This window comes from Prinia subflava, chromosome 2 (genome assembly GCF_021018805.1).
Source record: "Prinia subflava isolate CZ2003 ecotype Zambia chromosome 2, Cam_Psub_1.2, whole genome shotgun sequence".
In the NCBI taxonomy this organism is placed as follows: Eukaryota; Metazoa; Chordata; class Aves; order Passeriformes; family Cisticolidae; genus Prinia; species Prinia subflava.
This window is the reverse complement of record NC_086248.1, coordinates 29,202,308-29,219,913: the sequence shown is the minus strand read 5'-3', so window position 1 is coordinate 29,219,913 and position 17,606 is coordinate 29,202,308. Positions and strand designations below refer to the sequence as shown.

Below are 17,606 nucleotides of genomic sequence, written 5' to 3'. Positions count from 1 at the left end.
CTGAACAAGACTCTGCCTCTAGAAGAGGATGATGTGTGGGAATAACCCCAGACACAATGGATGGCAGGCATCTTCACACCATGTACCAAAAAATATTGCTAACTTACTGTAAGGTGATACTTATTAGTTCCATATCTAACTACTGGAATGGCTTTTTCTTCCTTAATACCACCTCAAATAAATTGGCAATACCAAGCAGTCTCAAAGGCAAAGGAAATGGCACAGTTTATGGACAACAAGATAGATGATTTGGCACCTGACTCTTTTCCGTTCCTTCACAAAGGTTCTGGTATTTTTTCTGAGCCCTGGGTGCTGCTCTCTGTCATTCTTCACAAGTCACATTCCCTTTCGTTATAGCATCAAGTGACTTCCCTGCACTGCTCTTCCTCCAGCTCCCTATAGACTCCTTTCATGCCCTACAGGTACCATTGGTTCCCACAGTGGAAATATCTGCATGGGGGAATAAGGCACTAGGGTGTGGGGTGACTTGGGCAAACTTCTTGTGAGATCAAATTGATATTTCACCTTTTTTGTTTTTTAATTGGCAGAGATTTCACGGGACAATCCTGGTGCTGATATGTTGTGTTCACAGTCGTGCTGGACCACAAGGGTCCCTGGGTGTATCTTTCTCCTGAAGGGTGAAAAAATGGTATCACCAAAGCCTCCAGTGCCTTAGGCATGGAAATTAGGCATTATTCATGGCAAACTGTTCATACATGTAATCCAGCCCCATCCTTTCTAACAATGGATTTAAAACTGTAAACCTCACTAACACTGAGATTACCAATACTGGGAATGTGATTTACAGCAAATTGGGATGAAGGGAAGTTCATTACCTGGTTTGTTCTCCAGACACCTATCCGACAGCAAAGAATATTGTATTTCCTATATTCCACACTTTGAGAAATCTGGAAATTTAGGGTGTTATTAACCAGAATACCAGTAGTCTAGAGAAGATTAAACCTTTCAAATGTGATGTATAATAATAACTTAGCATACTTTTCCATACATACATGAATTTTGACTGTGATTCCTATCAGGATGTTCTGGTTTTTATTACCTTTTCCCTGATCTTTTAATGCATACAGATTTTAGATTCTCTCTCCTTACATCCGGGTGAACAAATATGAGTAAATGTCTTTGTGTGTCCAAGCATATGTAAAAGCCCCTTTGGAAAGGGAGTGCTTCATCAAAGACAACAGAACAGAAATCTACTTAATAATGCCTGTATGTATGTTTTGGAGGTCAGAATCTAAGAAATGAAAACTCTTTTACATAACCTGTTTTATTCAGAAAAACCAACTGGGACCTCAGCAGACAGGCTTCTCCTGAGGTCACCTGATGAGTAAATCAGTGAGAAATGGGAACACCTTCTTCAAAGGACAGGGATTCCCTTCTCAGAGCTTTTAGTCTTAACACCATATGAGGACCACCAGCTTCCTCATACCTACTGGTACATATAATCTGTTCCCTTGCCTAGCTGAACAGCAGATCCCACCATTCAGAGACTGCCTTTGCTGAACTCACATTTTCTGAATCTCCCTGCCCTCACTCTGGCAAAAGAGGCAGCCTCTAATTTGTGCTCTTGGCTTCTTTATATTCAGCTGGCTCCTGAGGCCCGCCCTCAGAGCCCCCTAGGACACACATCTGTCCAGCCTCCACCTCCTTCCCCTGGAAAGATTTAAACCAGCCCAGAGACTGCACCTCCCTCTCTGCTGGGTCCTGGTGGGGCAGGAGCAGCTGTCTGTGCCCACTGCTGCACTCCTCTGTCGCACTAATGAGAGGGAAGCAGGCAGTGTGACAATATACCCTGCACATTCACAAGAGAGAAGAAATCCAGCAGGGAAGATGAAAAGCCACTGGTAAGAGAACAAGTGGGATTTAGACACATCTGTAAATAAGAGATTAGAACAGCAAAAGTTGTCCTTGCCAGCATTATATGAGGGGACTACAATAGAAAGAGCTTTATTACATGTTTTATTATAAGGCAAAAAAACCCGTTGTCATGTAAAGAAATTATCTTGTCAAAGAGATTGTCTTGCCAAATCTGTTAGCAAATCCTTAACTGGTATTTTATAAGTTTAGTATGCATGGCTCGGAGGAGAAATTTAATAACAAAACCTGTCAGAAACTACAGATTCATACTGGAGTTTTCATTCTGTTTGCAGGAAAATTACAGCTTTCTTTTACCTGTGTAGTTTTCTGTGGTCTTTCATCTCAGCCACCATCCAGCACCAATCAAGTAAGGAGACAGATTTTATCTACATTTTATCTTTGTGTAATTTTGAATGTCATAAGAATTATTCTGTGTTTATTCAAACCTAAAATCCTCTGTAACTAGCCATCACACAAAGTGAGAGCTGTCTGTGTGCATTTATGTACGGATGGATGGATAGAAGCATAGATACAAAAAACAGGGAAAAAGCAAGAGCTGTGTGTGTTGCTTCAATTTTGCTATCAGATGTATTTTTAAGGTAAGGTTTAAAATCTGGACGTAGATGGCAAATACAGGACACAAAACTTCCCTGTCTTTCAGTGCTTCTGAAAGTGCTTCAGTTAGTTATTCTTCTGCTACATGTGGCAATAAACTGGTTCTAGTTTATTTGCTGGGCATAAAATGTAAATGGCTGGATGTCAGCCATGTGTCTCATCAAAGAATATAGAATGAGGTCTTTTCTAAGGTGTAACATATCAATGTTCTCTTTAAGTCTATGTTGGCAGAAGGAAACCCACATTTAGGGTTGAGCCTTTGCAGCACACAAGAGGCTCTCTGTAGGTTAGAAATGTTTCTCCTTCCAACTTCCACTCTTCATTCTTCCCTACCCACACTCTGCTAACATTTTCCAGACTGACTTGATACTGGACTTGTACATGGCTCTTAAATTTTTCAAATGAATGCTTATTTTTCCCTTCCTCCTTCCTTAATTCTGGATATCTTGTAGATCTTATGGTCATGACAAGGTTTTTTGACAAATAATATTCTGAAAAATCGGATTTTTAGATTTAGTTTCCTCAAAATAAAATTCTTCTACATTCTCATTTGGATAAACAAAAAAGGTCTGTAAAGTCTTCTTGCCACCACCCTGCATTTCATGAATGTGCGTTTTCTGATCAAATCTGGCACAGAGGAGAGTGGGAAAGCTTGGAATACCAGAGAGGATGAAAAAGATGCCAACTGATTTACAACAACTTCTTTAGTAGGCAAGAAGTTTGTTTAAGTTTCCTTGGGAGTAGGGAGATTGTTGATATAGGTAACTGGCCTGGGTTTTTTTAAGTTTGCTTGAACCACAGAAAGGTACAACCCAAAACCTCCTCACACAGCAGGCCTTCTTAAACTATTTCTCAACAGCTCTAAAAGAGAATAATTATTATAAAATTTTCATTTAAAGGCTTGAAAAAAATGAAATAACGTATCAAGTTACATTTTTAATTTGCAACTCTCTAGAAAAAGATGATTATTTTCTGATACCTCTTACTGAGTACAGTTTAAATTATTATATACCTCTAATTATTATTTTTTATATCTCTGTTTAATTCATAATAATCTTACAGTTGCTTCAGTTAATTTTATAAGGTGATCTGTGGCAATGTGCAGGCACATAGTTATTAAATTCACCTTTTTTTTGCAGGACTTCCACTTATTCTGGGTGCCAGTCACAGAATTGATATCTGCCCAACAATCAGGATTGGCCAAGATGACTTACCAGGCAAGTAGCACCTTGGCTTTTTCAAGAAAAAGCTACAGTTCAAAAAATTTATCAGGTTATATTCAGCTCTGTGACAGCAAAATTCTCAAATTAAAATGAAAGTTACATTATGGATATGTACGTTTTTTTCTTGTAGGCTTTGACCTGATTTCTCAGTTTCAAATAGAAAAAGCTGCTTCCCAAGGAATTATAGAAAGAGTAGTGGGATCCACTTCTCTACAAGTAGCTTATAAATTGGGACCCAATGTAGACTTCAGGATACCAACCAGGTAATACCTTCATTGTCTGGCTTTAAAATATGGATATTTTGCAAACTTATTTTTAAGGTTTTTTTCTTCTCCCACCAGCTAGATCACCCAATTGGTACAGTTTTTGGAAGGGGAAAGAGGAATGGAACTTTTTTTTCTTTTTTTCATTGTCATCACCAGGTCAAACTGATTCTGTAGCAGCAATTTCAGAGGCTTCTTCTTTCCTCTAACCAATGATATTGCTCAGAGTGCCTCAAGATTTGCTGATAAGAGGGGATTCACCTCTAAAAAGTAATGTCAGAAGTTGCCGATTATTTGAAATAGGGAGGCAAAAGAAATGTAACAGGAGGAGAGGGGAGAAAGTTTTCTTAAAATATTGACACAAAGGGATCTTTCTGACCCTGTGAGGATTGCAGAGATTAGGTAGGACAACAACCCACTGATTCTGAGGTAAGGGGTTTTTCATTGTGTGTTTGTTTTAGGTAACAGGTACATGAATGTTCCTGGCTGATTTATGGTCACTTAATCTATAAAAGTTGAAAATTATTATTTAGCATGTTACAGTGAATTTGTGATAGAAGTCAGGATTTAGGAATCTAATTGTGCTTGTGCTTTTTGGGCCAGACTTGCTGCTGGTGAAGGAATAGAGACAGTACAGCAGGGTAGAGATGTCTTTGCCAGATTTAGGCAAGTCTGGATTCTGTTCCAGCACCTTATGTAATTAAGAATGCCTCAACTTAAAAATTAAGTGACTGGACTACTGTTTCAGCTAGGAATAATTGGATTGTGAAGTGTTTGTCTTATTCCACATATCACTAACAACTTTTCTTGCTGCAGTCCTCCCTGGCTCCTACCTTCATAGCCATGAGATTAAGCTACTTTAGAGCTTGAGTGTTTGGTTACATTGGGCTCATGACTACTTTCAGTCCCAGACCCAAATCAGGGCTGCGAGTGCATCAATGTGAATCCAAACCCAGACTGCAAATGGGATCATCACTTCACTAAAAGTTGGAGACTCTCAGATAAAAGCGGCAGTATTTTCACTTTTAAGAGAGTTTAAACTTATTCCTATAGATTATAGGTTATAGTGAAATAGTGAAATACACAAATTACCACTGAACAACCCTGTGTCAGGGCTTCTACTACAACATCTGAGCTGACTCCTGCCATTGGGGTCGTTGGCCCGGGAAATGGATTTAAGGTTTGAGTCCCGACTGTGCTTCACTGCCTCAGTGCTCCTCTGTCACGGAGCCCGAGCTCGCTGCTCTGCTCCAGAGTTATTTTACAGCGCCGTCCTCTCAGGAGGAGGGGAGGGGAGGGGAGGGGAGGGGAGGGGAGGGGAGGGGAGGGGAGGGGAGGGGAGGGGAGGGGAGGGGAGGGGAGGGGAGGGGAGGGGAGGGGAGGGGAGGGGAGGGGAGGGGAGGGGAGGGGAGGGGAGAGCCGCCCGGCCCGGCCCCGGAGCTGTCCGTGCCCGCGGTGCTGAAGCGGCGCTGGCCGCGGGCCGGGCTCACAGCCGGGATCAGCCTCCGGCCCCGCCCCCGCCCCGTGCGCTCCTGCTGCATCGAGACGGGAGGGAAAAATAGAGCGAGTGTGGGAAAAACAGCCAGCACGGCTTTCCCGGGGATGGAACTGGATGGCTGATATAGCTCAAGTGCCATAGGAGCACTGGGGAGGGACACTCATCAAACACGTCGGCAACAGGGCAATAATTTTTTAGGCTAACATACGATGATCATGCCAAGGCAGAGGAGCCCATTTTAGAGTGGCTATATTGTATGAGAATGAGAGCTCAATTGGACGGGCATGGCTCAGCATTCAGTCTTTGATGTAGCAATAGCTTATGCCTTGAAAAACTCAAAGAGCTTCCTTAAAATGCTACTGAGTTGTAGCTTGGTCTTTTTTGCTGCTTTGCATGCTTACCCAGAAGTATGTCCCAGAATGAACAGAAATGATTGCACGCAATAACTTAGCTTCTCCCATCATCCAAATAAATTCCCATTGGCCACATAGAGTCTTTTGGCTATATATGGTTCTTATAGGGTAAAATCTGCCAAAGGATCAATACAGTGTTCTCCATGTAATGGTGTGCTGTAAAAATGGTGTAACAACTTTGTGTGGAACAGCCATGACCTATAGATGTTTTCGCTGGACATGGTGAACCCATCATTTTTCAATTTAATCCATGTACATGTTGTAGGTGTCCATCAGTTCGTAAGTATAAAATTAATCCTGTTAATTTGGATAATAATTGTGTTTATTCTTAATGGAAATCTTAAAGATTATATTGGCACAAACAAATATCATGACACATTTTTTATATGTGGGAAAAGGGCTAATTATCTTTGTGTATTGGATGAAAGCTTAAATCTTTGACTTCACAAATGCAACTGTCATAACACACACACACACGAAACCCCCAAACAAAATAGGGAGGAATTTTATAAAGTTTTATCAGTATACTTGAAATATCCAGAAAATTTCAAATGTCAATTTTCTGGCTATTTTTGTAATTTGGGAATATTACTTTGCTGTGAAGCAGTGCTCCTCAAGTGCATGTGCTTGGAGGTCTGGCTTTTCTACAGTCAGCCACCAAAGCTCTTCAGGTGCTTTTCCTTTCACGTTGTGAGTAAGCTATACCACCCAGATACTGATGATGACGCTGAAATAGAAAAGACAAAGTGCAGCTAGGAAGCTAATTAGGTTATAAGAGAATTAATTAGCTCAGAAGTGGAAGTTTCTGAAGAATAAAGATCAGCTGAGGGTAATGAGTTCTAACAAATGACTTCTGGTTAATGACTTAGGACAGATGCTTCTAGAAGTGCTGAGCTAAGTTTTATTGTTATTGCTTCTTCAGTTGCTGCCAGGCAGTGTCTGTCAGGTCAGCTGATTCTAGGCAGCTTCAGGAGATGCAGGCACAAATATCTCCAGATTGCTTGAAAGAACCCTCAACCCTGGGCACATGATACTGCATTATCATGAGAATGCCCACAGCAATTTCCACAGCCACCTCCAGTGGGTTGTGCTAACATTTCTAAAATCCTTATTTAGCAAGGACTAAGTTAAGTCAGTGAGCAATGGAGCTCACCTAAGAAATTAACTCAAAATCCCCAAATTTATGAAAATAAACAGTTACTTTGTAGAATTTAAATAGGTCTATAGTTGAGATTTTAACATGCTCTTCTGCTCTTGATGAATCCTGGGGTCAGTGGGATGGGTCAGGGTTTCCTCACTGTAGTCAGATGACTTATCTTGGTTGTATTGAAGCTTGGATAGGAGTTTGAAATCTCAAAGAAATCTTCCTGGTAAGTATTCAAAATACAGGATTAGTCTGAGTGAATTTATGAAAAAGATTAAAAGAAGCAGTGTTTCAGGAGTTGCCCTAGATGATATTCCTATGTTTCAAACTTCCCATCCTCCAATACTTTAAAAATTTGGGTAACTATTAAAATATCTGATAAAAAAAATTGACCTAACCTTGTATTCATAAAACAACTAAAGCAGTTAATAATAGTATGAGCATACAAGGAAAGCAGACTGGAATGTCTTCTTACAAACTGAAGAAAAAAACTAAATTAAATAAAAAGGTCTGATGACTTATATCCCTAACAATTTTAAGTGGATAGGAAATAGGTCAGGAATAAATCTAGATTTTGTCCTTTAAATAGGTTTCCATATAAATTCTTTCTTCACTTTTTTACCTGAATCTAAATTTATAATTGCTTGGTTCCCTTCCATAGATCAGTGGAATTGGAAAAAACTATGGTAAAAATAAGTTCCAGAAATAATTGGAGTGCTTATACAGCTATCAACTGTTCAACAGAGTCCATCACTCTTCACTTGGCAGTGAGATGGAGGAATGGCTTCTCTAGAATTATTTATTTAAATATCACACTAAATTTGCCATGGTTTCCAAATATTTAGCATTTTAGGTTGCTGACTTCAGAAGGGTTTTACCTATATAAGGATTGCAGGCTTTTGGATAGAAATGTGTTCTGAAATAGAGTTAAATAACTAAAGGATTATTACTGTTGGAGTAGCTGAGATGAGAGTATCTCTGATTTGCTTGTACAATTATAGGTATAAATCTTATACAGTAACAGTCCCCTGCAGATACCTTTCTGGTGATGGGTCATGGTTTCAGTGTGTTGTCTCATGTTACTGATGCTGAGCCTTTAGTCTAAAGGCAGCAGTTCTTCTGATTGGTTATTATTAATTTTTTTAAATGTGAATACTTATCCATGCTTGTGCTCAAATTTTTATCTGTAGTGTTTGATATACATTTCTTATTATTTAGTTTTCTCATATCAATGTCAGAAGCTCTTACATTATTTCTCTTTGCGTATCTTCTGAAAAAGTGAACATTTTTTTTTCCTATTTTAACATCTGAGAAAAGGATAACCCATATAATGTCTTGAAAAGTATAAGTCTATAGCTAAATATGATGCAAAGAATTCATTTGCCAATCTGGTATAAACAATCTTCTAATCAAAAATATGTTCATGTAGTAGGGTTTTTTTGTTTCTTTTGTTGTTTTGTTTTCTTGGCAGTATATTTGTGTCAGCTGAGGTCGGATGAGAATGTGTATGATAGTTTAATGAGTATTGCCATGACAGCAAAACTTAGCAGTGCAGAGAAATACTGAAAACCTCTTCACAGACAATCTGGGATTAGTACTGCTTCTTTCAGGCTCAGTGTATCAGACACCCTGGAGTCATTGAACTTAACACAGAAAGTTGAATGTCACAAGGAGGCTATTTAAAAATCACCTAACAATACAACCTTCAGTGTGGGAGCAGAAAAACCAGCTCTTCTGCAAGAACAAATGAGATTCAGCAACTGAAGAGACAGATGACCCAGCTGAGATAAAGTTTTAGCAGTAGAGGAGATTGAAATATTTTTAAAAGAGATATTGCAGAGGAAGGACACAAAGGACCATAAAAGATGTGCTGAACTGGATTAGAAGCTTAGTAAGAGTGAAGGTATATCTGGATAGGGAGAAAAATTATCTTCCTGGAGCAGAAAAGAATATATATGCTTACTTTGTAGGCCAGAAACCCAACACAAGGAGGGAGAGGGGACAGTAAACACTGCAAAGTGCTCAGAACTGAGGGAAAGCTACAATATCCACCTGTTGATGTTTGCATCTGAGATGGAAAGATACTAACTGAAAATAAATGATGACAGAACACGAGTTAGATAAAATCCTATTAAATGAAACCACATGGGGCAGACTACTTCATCCTCAGTCAAGAGACACCATTCAAAGCAAAGCACAGACAGGTTAAAGACACTGGCAAAGAACTCCTGCTTCCACATTTGTATATCTCCACACCTTATATAATGAGCTAAACTTTCCAGGGAAACATTCCCCTTCCTTATAGCTCGGTTCTCAGGTGCATGCAAAGTCTCATGGGGAAAAGGAGCAAGCAGCAGCAGTGCGGGTACTCTATTTGTAAGAGAAGCAGCTGCTGCTGCTGCCAGGCTCGCCGTGTCCTCGCTGAACTCTGCTGAGGCTGTGTCGCTGCCTGCTGGAGCACAGCTGCAATACAGCTCGGAACACGACAGACTAGGGACAGTGCTCCTGGAAGTTCTCTTTCTAAATCAGTAGTCATCAAGCATGCAGAATAAGAGCTGACTTACACCTTTTTTTTTTGCTTTTCCCCCCTGCCATAGTCTAAATCCTGAGATTGACTAAGGTTGTTTAAATAGCTCCTGAGATAAGATTGATCTGCCACTCAAAAATCATCTTTGTTCAAAAGGTCTACTTGTTTGAGAAGTTATTCTAATGAAAGCTGGGATAGCCTTCGTTAGAATAACTTCTAATAGCTCTGCATATCTTCATGATTAAGAAATGTATTTAAACTTCTTAAATGCTGGCAGATGGCAAATAATATATTGAGGTTAACTGGATATGACACTAGAGCTTTATGATCCATAGAATAAATATGGAAAGGCCTGTTTCTTAAATATTGTACTGGATTGAAGTGATACATTTGAAATAAAAAATGACATTACTGTTTTTCACAGTGACACAGCCTGTTCTACCTATGTTTCCAAAGCTCATCTTACAGGAGCTAAAATATGAGATGTTTTACATGTGACAAATCTGTCCCCTGCTACTTGTAGTCTTGTGGTTGAATGTCACAGGACAGAATACACTTTAAGTGTGGGTTCTCTCCATATATTTGTCAATGAATTTTGCTGAAGTGATAGCTTATACCTTAAAAAAAGGGTTATTGGAAGGCTGAACAAGAAAATGCGTTTACAAAAGACATTATTATGGCTTCAAAGTCAAATCAGATCAGCACTTTTTTCCTGATCATTGTAAAGTCATACTATGTTGACTGATTTTGTATGTCTACTAGTGGGAAGGAGGATAACTGTAGGATATACTTTCTATATCTGAAGCAGGAGTTAATTGTTGCTCCATCTATTATTCTTAGAAAGGGTTATCATAAGAATTGTAAAACGTTGGAAGAACCCACACTTCTGAACCAGTTCTTTTTCCATTAGTATCATGTTGTTTTGGGGCTCAGCATGCAGAACTGCACTGATAAAAGAATAGATGAGATATAGTCCCACTGAGTAAAGGTTTCTCATTACTCTGTGGTGATATGTGAGCTTTTCAGAGCAAATACAGACCGAATGTACTGTATTTTAATCCTACACAGTGCCATCTATTCCAACGGCTTGCCTGATGAATATTCTTTCCTAACTACTTTTCGGATGACTGGGGCCACACTTCAGAAATATTGGACTATTTGGCAGATTCAGGATTCTTCAGGAAAAGAACAAGTTGGAGTGAATCTCAATGGCCAAATGAAAAGTGTTGAGTTTTCTTATAAAGGAGCAGACGGAAGACACCATACAGCACCATTTTTACATTTGCCTTTCTTGTTCGACTCCCAGTGGCACAAGCTTATGATAATTGTGGAAGCAAACAGTGTCACACTTTTTATTGACTGTATTAAAATAGAATCCTTAAACATAAAACCAAAAGGGAAAATCAACACTGATGGCGTTGCTGTGCTTGGAAAACTTAAAAATAATCCTCAAATTTCAGTTCCGGTAAGTTTCAAAATATTTTGTTTCTTCAAAAAGCATTTTACATGAAATATGGGGTTTTGTTTTGTGGAATGCATGTTTGAATTACTTCTGGAAGCAGAAATGGCAGAATATAACTCCCTGGTAGGTAATTACTAGCTGTATTTTTTCAATTTTGCACTTATACCTTGTAAGTTAAGAGATGACCCAGGTTATGTCTCAATTTCAATAATGAAAATTCTTAGACATCCCGGTACTTGTTACAACTTTGAAGTAAAAGAGTGAAGTGAGACATAATTTTAAACTATATCTCATTGTTTGTAAAAAACTGTGGATGCAGGCCAACCAGTGTTGTGTAAATCTGAAAGGGAAAAAATTGCAACAAAAGAAGCATCTCATGCTTCATCACCTCTGTATGTTTAGTTGCTGTATTGGATTGGATTGAAATCAGTTTTACATGAGAATGCCAACAGAAAGCTGCCCCGTGTGTCTGAAGGGCTCTATCTAGCATGCTGTTATAGGTGTGGATCAGAAAATTTCAATAGCTGAAAGGTTATACTAATTTAGTTGAAAACAAGAGTTAATCTTTGAAAATGTGATTAAAAATAACCAGCTGGAGGTGATAATGTGGCAATTAGCATATTGCAAATTGACATATATATCTTAGCTTTGCTAACTGCTCTGAGTGATACTGATGGATGAATGGGTAGGTGGGATGATGAAAACATTACATATATTCTATGCATGTTACTAGGATGAAAAGAATTCTGTGCCAATACTGTTTTCCTCTTCAGAAGGCTAGTTGGATTAAATGCAGAGAAATCTGTAGGTATTAATGCAATAATTTTACAGCACCTGGTATACAGTGCTAGAGCAAACTGTGCCCTCAAGTTAGACATAGAGTCATCCCTTTAAAAATGAGGAGGGTTCCTTTGTCTGTTGAAGTAGTGATTCCAAATGACAGCTGACAAATGAGGAGAGAGATGTGGTATCAAGGTCACTTTGGACTTCTGTTGGTACTCTGAGTGACCCTTGGCCAGGATTAAAGAAGTGAGGAAAAGCAGAAGAGCAGTTTGGAATTTTATCCTCTTTCCTCTCCAGCCTGTGTTTTGCAGAGACTTGCTCTTTTCAGCAAGGTACACAAAAGAGCAGCATTGATCACCCAGGGCTCTTCAGGCTTTTAGTGGGGAAAAGTGTCTGGCATTGTTCTGCCTTGCCTGTGTTTAAGACTGTATATCTTTAGGCACCAGTGTGGAGCTCTAGTAACTATAGGACAATCTTCTTTAAGGATGAAAGAACAACAAGGAGTTAAATAATTTTTAAAATCCACCATTTATAATGCAAACTCTTATCACATCTCTACTGTTCTGCTGGCTTTGCAGTCGGCACAGTTTCCAGAGTGCTGAGGCTGGAACACAACAGGAGCAGTACCCTTGTTTGTGTTACCTGTTAACTGACACCACCATCTGTGAGCCAACTCTTTCCCTCCTTTATCCGTTTCTCATTTTCAAACCTTCACTATAATAGCCGATTGAGTGCCATAATATACATATAAAAGAACTAATACTAATTAAATACAAGGCAGCCATACAATAGCAACAGCCCATACAGGAGTAAATTGTCAACATTATCCTCACATTAAATCCAAAACATAGCACTGTACAAGCTATGAAAAGAAGAAAGCTAACTGTGCCTGTCTTGAGGCTATATAAAACAAAAGCTGGTAGGAAACCTCCCTAACTTTTCAAAAATGAAAAACAAAACTCTTCTGCTGGCAAGGTAGTAATAGATGTGACTGGCTTCCCATAGATTTAGGAGAGGTGAAAGAAGGCCTAATATGTTCTAGCCTTGCTGTCAAGGTATTTTTTCTCTTTGCCAGTATTTCACAATGATCTTGTTGATTATGTTAAGCTAATTTAAAGGATGCCACTATTTTGAAGATGTTTCTTGTAGGTATGCTACTGATATCAATACACAGTGTCATTAAGGATTATATACAGTCACAAAGTTCTCAGAAATGAACCCCAGATAATTTAGGGGAAATCACAAAGCAAAGATATTAAAATGTAACCTTTCAAACCCAAAGGTGATGTGCTGGTTTTGCCTGAGGTAGAGATTATTTTCTTCAGAGTAGCTGGTATGGAGCCGTGTTTTGGATTTGTGCTGGGAGCAGAGTTGATGGCACAGGAATGATTTTGTTATTGCTGAGCAGTGCTTGGATGGAGTCAAGGCCTTTTCTGCTCCTGACCCCACCCCATCAGCAAGGATGCTTGGGGGTGCACAAGGACTTGGGAGAGAACACAGCCAGGGAAGCTGATCCCAGCTGACTAAAGGGATATCCCAGACCATATGACATACGCTCAGAACATAAAGCTGGGAGAGGAAGGAAAGGGCAGAGGGGAGTTTGAAGTGATGCTCTTTGTCTTCCCAAGTCACTGTTACCTGTGATGGAGCCCTGCCTTTCTGGAGAGGGCTAAACATCTGCCTGCCATTAGAAAGCGGTGAATTAATTCCTTGTTGTGCTTTGCTTGTGTGCATGGCTTGAGCTTTACCTATTAAATGTCTTTATCTCAATCCACATATTTCCTTACTTTTACTTTTCCAGTTCCCATCCCACCATGGGGTAGTGGGGTAGGGTGAGCAAATGGCTGTGTGGGGCTTAGTTGCTATCTGGAGTTAAACTACGAAGAATGTTTAAGACCCATAGGTCAGCATTCCTGACATACATTTTGCAGGTTTCCTACAGGAAACAGGATTTCTGTTTCATCTTAATTTCTTAGCACAGGTATAATTAACTGTATCTGACTGTTCATTGAATAGTTCTACAGAAATCCCTGCAAGTGCCCACCATATTTGCACCTCTTGATATCAAACACATAATTCAGTTGTCTTATTAGCCCTTTAGTTGAGAGAGGTGAAGGTTAGGTAAAATGCAAATGACACCTAAATATGTAGGGTAGTATTTTCAGTACAAAATCAGTCACAGGGATGCATTTAGCAGTACCCTAGCTTTAAGGAAAACCATGACTCTCAGAGAATGGTTGTAGGTCTCCTCTGGGAGAGCTGGCTCCCTGTACCCCACAGGGCTGTTCCTGGCTTGGTGATGATCCAGGGGAAGTCATTCCTCCTGGGGAAGTACCACTCAGCTAAGCAATTTTTCATGTGCAGATTTTCTACAATACTTTGTCAAGGATATCTATGTTTCTTCTAACAGAGGTCTGCTGTCAACTGTTTGTACATTCATTAAGTGGCCAAGAATAAACTACATGTTTAAATACATCTCATTCCAGAGCTATTTTAAACATGTTTTATCCATTTTCGGACATCTCTGAAATAGGTGTTTAGAGCTTCATTTTCTTTATACCTTTTTTAAAAGCCTTTGAACATTACAGCCAATTCAGGTGTTATTTGGCTTTCCATAGCTATGGTTCAGCCTTCTGAATGTGAGATTTCACAGGGTGAAAAAAACCCAAGATGTGACTTTTTACAGTACACAGACACAATCTATTCTGTAGTGTAAATTAATCCCTCTTAAACAAATATTGACCAGCAGCTTCCTCTTAGATGCTACAAGTCATGTAGCTTCCCTAAACTAGTTAGTAGCATTAAATGTCAATTAAATAATGACCAAGAGTCACTTCTAGCAAAGCGTTTAGTGTCTATTATGAAAAATCATGGTAAAGCCTCTGAAATCACAGGAATCAAGGCAATTACATAACCTCACAGAAGTTATCATGTGAGCAGTGAGAAATTAATTCCCTTACCTTCCTATAAAAACATGTAATTTAGAAAGTAAATTCTTTTTCAGTTTTCTGAAATCTCATAGTGCTTAGAGTTTATAATGGATTATATTAATGACTTTTAGATAAAAAGATAAAACTTTTAGATACTTTTATCTTAAAAAAGAAAAGATAAAATGCAGTTGTGAATCTGTGTACAAATTCACCCTCCATAAAGCATTCCAGAAATCCTGGAATAAATTTTTGTAAAGGATGAAAGGCAAGATACAGTTTCTAATGGAACTGTATCTATTATTCTCCCAGGCAGGCATAGTAATAACAAGCAATAAAGAATCCCTTTTAAAATTATATGTATTACAGTGCACCTCTGAGAAGTTGACCTATTCTACAAGATTAATAAGGCCCTCACCAGAATGCTGCAAAAAAGTATAGGAAACACATAATTTATGTCCTTTTAAAATTATGCCACTGGAAGTAATATACTTTAACATTGTCTGGGAGTAAATCAAAAGCTATGCCTATGCCATATTAAATAACCAAGACTGTTGAGATATTTAAGCTTATAGCCAAGCAAGTTAAAGACTAGAATAGCCCCAAACATGGATTTATTTAGTCAGTTTAAAGAGGCTAAAACAGAAATTTCTGCAATATAAATAGGCATTTAAAAACTACTAGTCCATCTGACTACGTAATTATCTTATTTCAGAGGATATGAGATTCCTAAATCTACAATATTGTAATATCAGGTTGAACCATTGCTTTTTTGGGCTTCCCAGCACAGGCCATGCAATTCAATCTAGTGAGTCCTAAGTCAGTTCTATCTAAAATAAAGTGTATTTTTAGACATCCAAACCAAATTTAAGAATATGGTTACTTTCTGTCTTCCCTGATAATTTGTTTCAGTGTTTCATTATTCTTTTTGTTAAGAAGTGTGTCTCATACTCTTGTTTTAAAGCCTAACTCATGCAAAGATTTTACTTTTTTTCATAAAATATACTTCATATGACCAAATCTTCCCGGAAACATGCTAAAGTTATAAACAAATATTTTGTCAGGAGTGGCAGCACCTCGGCCGGTTTATGTCCCCTCTTTAAAAGACCTCCAGAGTTAGGGGTGGGGGAATGCAGGGGGAAGCCCTGCTCCACCTGTAGCTATTGACATTAAATAACTAGCGTAGTGTGCCAGTATTCCACCTCTTACCCGCTCAGCCAGCGTGACCCCCGACCCGAATTAACATGATCTTTTCTCCTTTGCCAGTTCGAGATCCAGTGGATGGTGATCCACTGCGACCCCCTGCGACCCCAGCGCGAAGGCTGCGACGAGCTGCCGGCTCGGGTGAGAGATCTGCCCTGCCCTGCCCTGCCCTGCCCTGCCCCGCCCTGCCCGCCGATACAGCCCACGGAATTCTCACTTTTTCTCCCCCTTCCTGGCCGGCGATGTTCTTTTTTACCATACCTGCCTGGCACTCAGCGCGTTTAGAAATCCAACCCCCAGAGCAGCAGCAGCCGCTAACTTTAACCCTTCCGTGTCCGGCTGTCCGCCCGCCCCCGGCGGGCCGGCCGCAGTGCGCTCCGTGCCTCGCAGGCACAGCGGCAGTCGCGGCCGCGCCGGGAGCCCCGCGGGTGCGGCGGGCTCGGTGCCGACCCGACAGCAGCAGGACAAAGGGTTAAGGCGCTGCTGGCACTCCGTGCTCGCCTGCCCGGCAGCCAGCCTTCCTCCAATCCCCGCCACCGTGCCCAGGGCCGGGCCGCAGCCGGGAGGGGGCCGCGCTCACCTTTCGCTCCCCGGCAGCCGCAGGCTGCTCCCTCCATCCATGGCCCGGCGCCTCCTGCCCCTGGGGCTTTTCCTGCAGGCACTTTGCCTCGGCCTGGCTCAAGTAAGTTTGTTCTGACTTTGGCTCTGCTTTGTTGTTTGTTATTTTCTCTCCCTCGCAGGTAACCCAGACGGGAATCGAGGTAAGTGCGAGGGAGCGGCCGGAGCTCGGGGCGCTGCTGCAGGGGGACCGAGGGCTGCTCTGCCGTGCCCTGGAGCCGACCCAGCCTTGTCCCGTGTCCCCCGGCAACCGTGGGTGGCACAGGCGAGCTGAGCACAGGACAGCGCTACCTGCGTGTGCCCACCCGGAGCACGGGGCACGGGGCAGCGGTACCTGCGTGTGCCCACCTGCACAGGGCAGCGGTACCTGCGTGTGCCCACCCGGAGCACGGGGCAGCGGTACCTGCGTGTGCCCACCTGCACAGGGCAGCGGTACCTGCGTGTGCCCACACAGGGCACGGGGCAGCGGTACCTGCGTGTGCCCACCCGGGGCACGGGGCAGCGGTACCTGCGTGTGCCCACCCGGGGCACGGGGCAGCGGTACCTGCGTGTGCCCACCCGGGGCACGGGGCAGCGGTACCTGCGTGTGCCCACCCGGGGCACGGGGCAGCGGTACCTGCGTGTGCCCACCTGCACAGGGCAGCGGTACCTGCGTGTGCCCGCACAGGGCACGGGGCAGCGGTACCTGCGTGTGCCCACCCGGAGCACAGGGCAGGTGACACCAGTGGGGCTTGAGCTCCATGTGCAACCACCACTGGATGGAACATTTCTGGGAACTCTGGTGTGCGGAGGAAATCCGTCCCGAGCGGCAGTGCTGTGGGGACCAAGGGGCCAGGCTCAGGGCCCGGGGCAGCCTGCTGCTCACAGAGCCCCGTTGTGGGGCCGCGGGCAGAGCTCACTCCAAGGAGAACAGAGCCCCCCATTATGGGCACGGAGACCTGGAACAGCCTTTCCCTGAGTTTCCACAGGCTGGCGGCGCCTGCTGCCTCCCCTCGGGAGCCCGGTGCTTTAAGAAAGCTCCTCTGTAGAGGTTAATGTAACCCTGAGGAACCAGG

The 17,606-nt window shown here is 41.6% G+C and overlaps 1 protein-coding gene across 1 annotated transcript in view; it reads left to right on the top strand.

Moving 5' to 3' along the window:
- Window positions 1-1,848: 1,848 nt before the first annotated feature.
- The window catches only part of COL9A1 (collagen type IX alpha 1 chain), a 63,942-nt gene continuing 48,184 nt past the window's right edge, over window positions 1,849-17,606 (top strand). Inside the window, exons 1-7 of the mRNA XM_063389441.1 lie at window positions 1,849-1,862; window positions 2,169-2,242; window positions 3,630-3,707; window positions 3,844-3,976; window positions 10,627-11,023; window positions 15,997-16,074; window positions 16,674-16,694. Of these exons, the coding sequence (XP_063245511.1) occupies window positions 1,849-1,862; window positions 2,169-2,242; window positions 3,630-3,707; window positions 3,844-3,976; window positions 10,627-11,023; window positions 15,997-16,074; window positions 16,674-16,694 (795 nt within the window). The remainder of the gene's footprint in view (window positions 1,863-2,168; window positions 2,243-3,629; window positions 3,708-3,843; window positions 3,977-10,626; window positions 11,024-15,996; window positions 16,075-16,673; window positions 16,695-17,606) is intronic.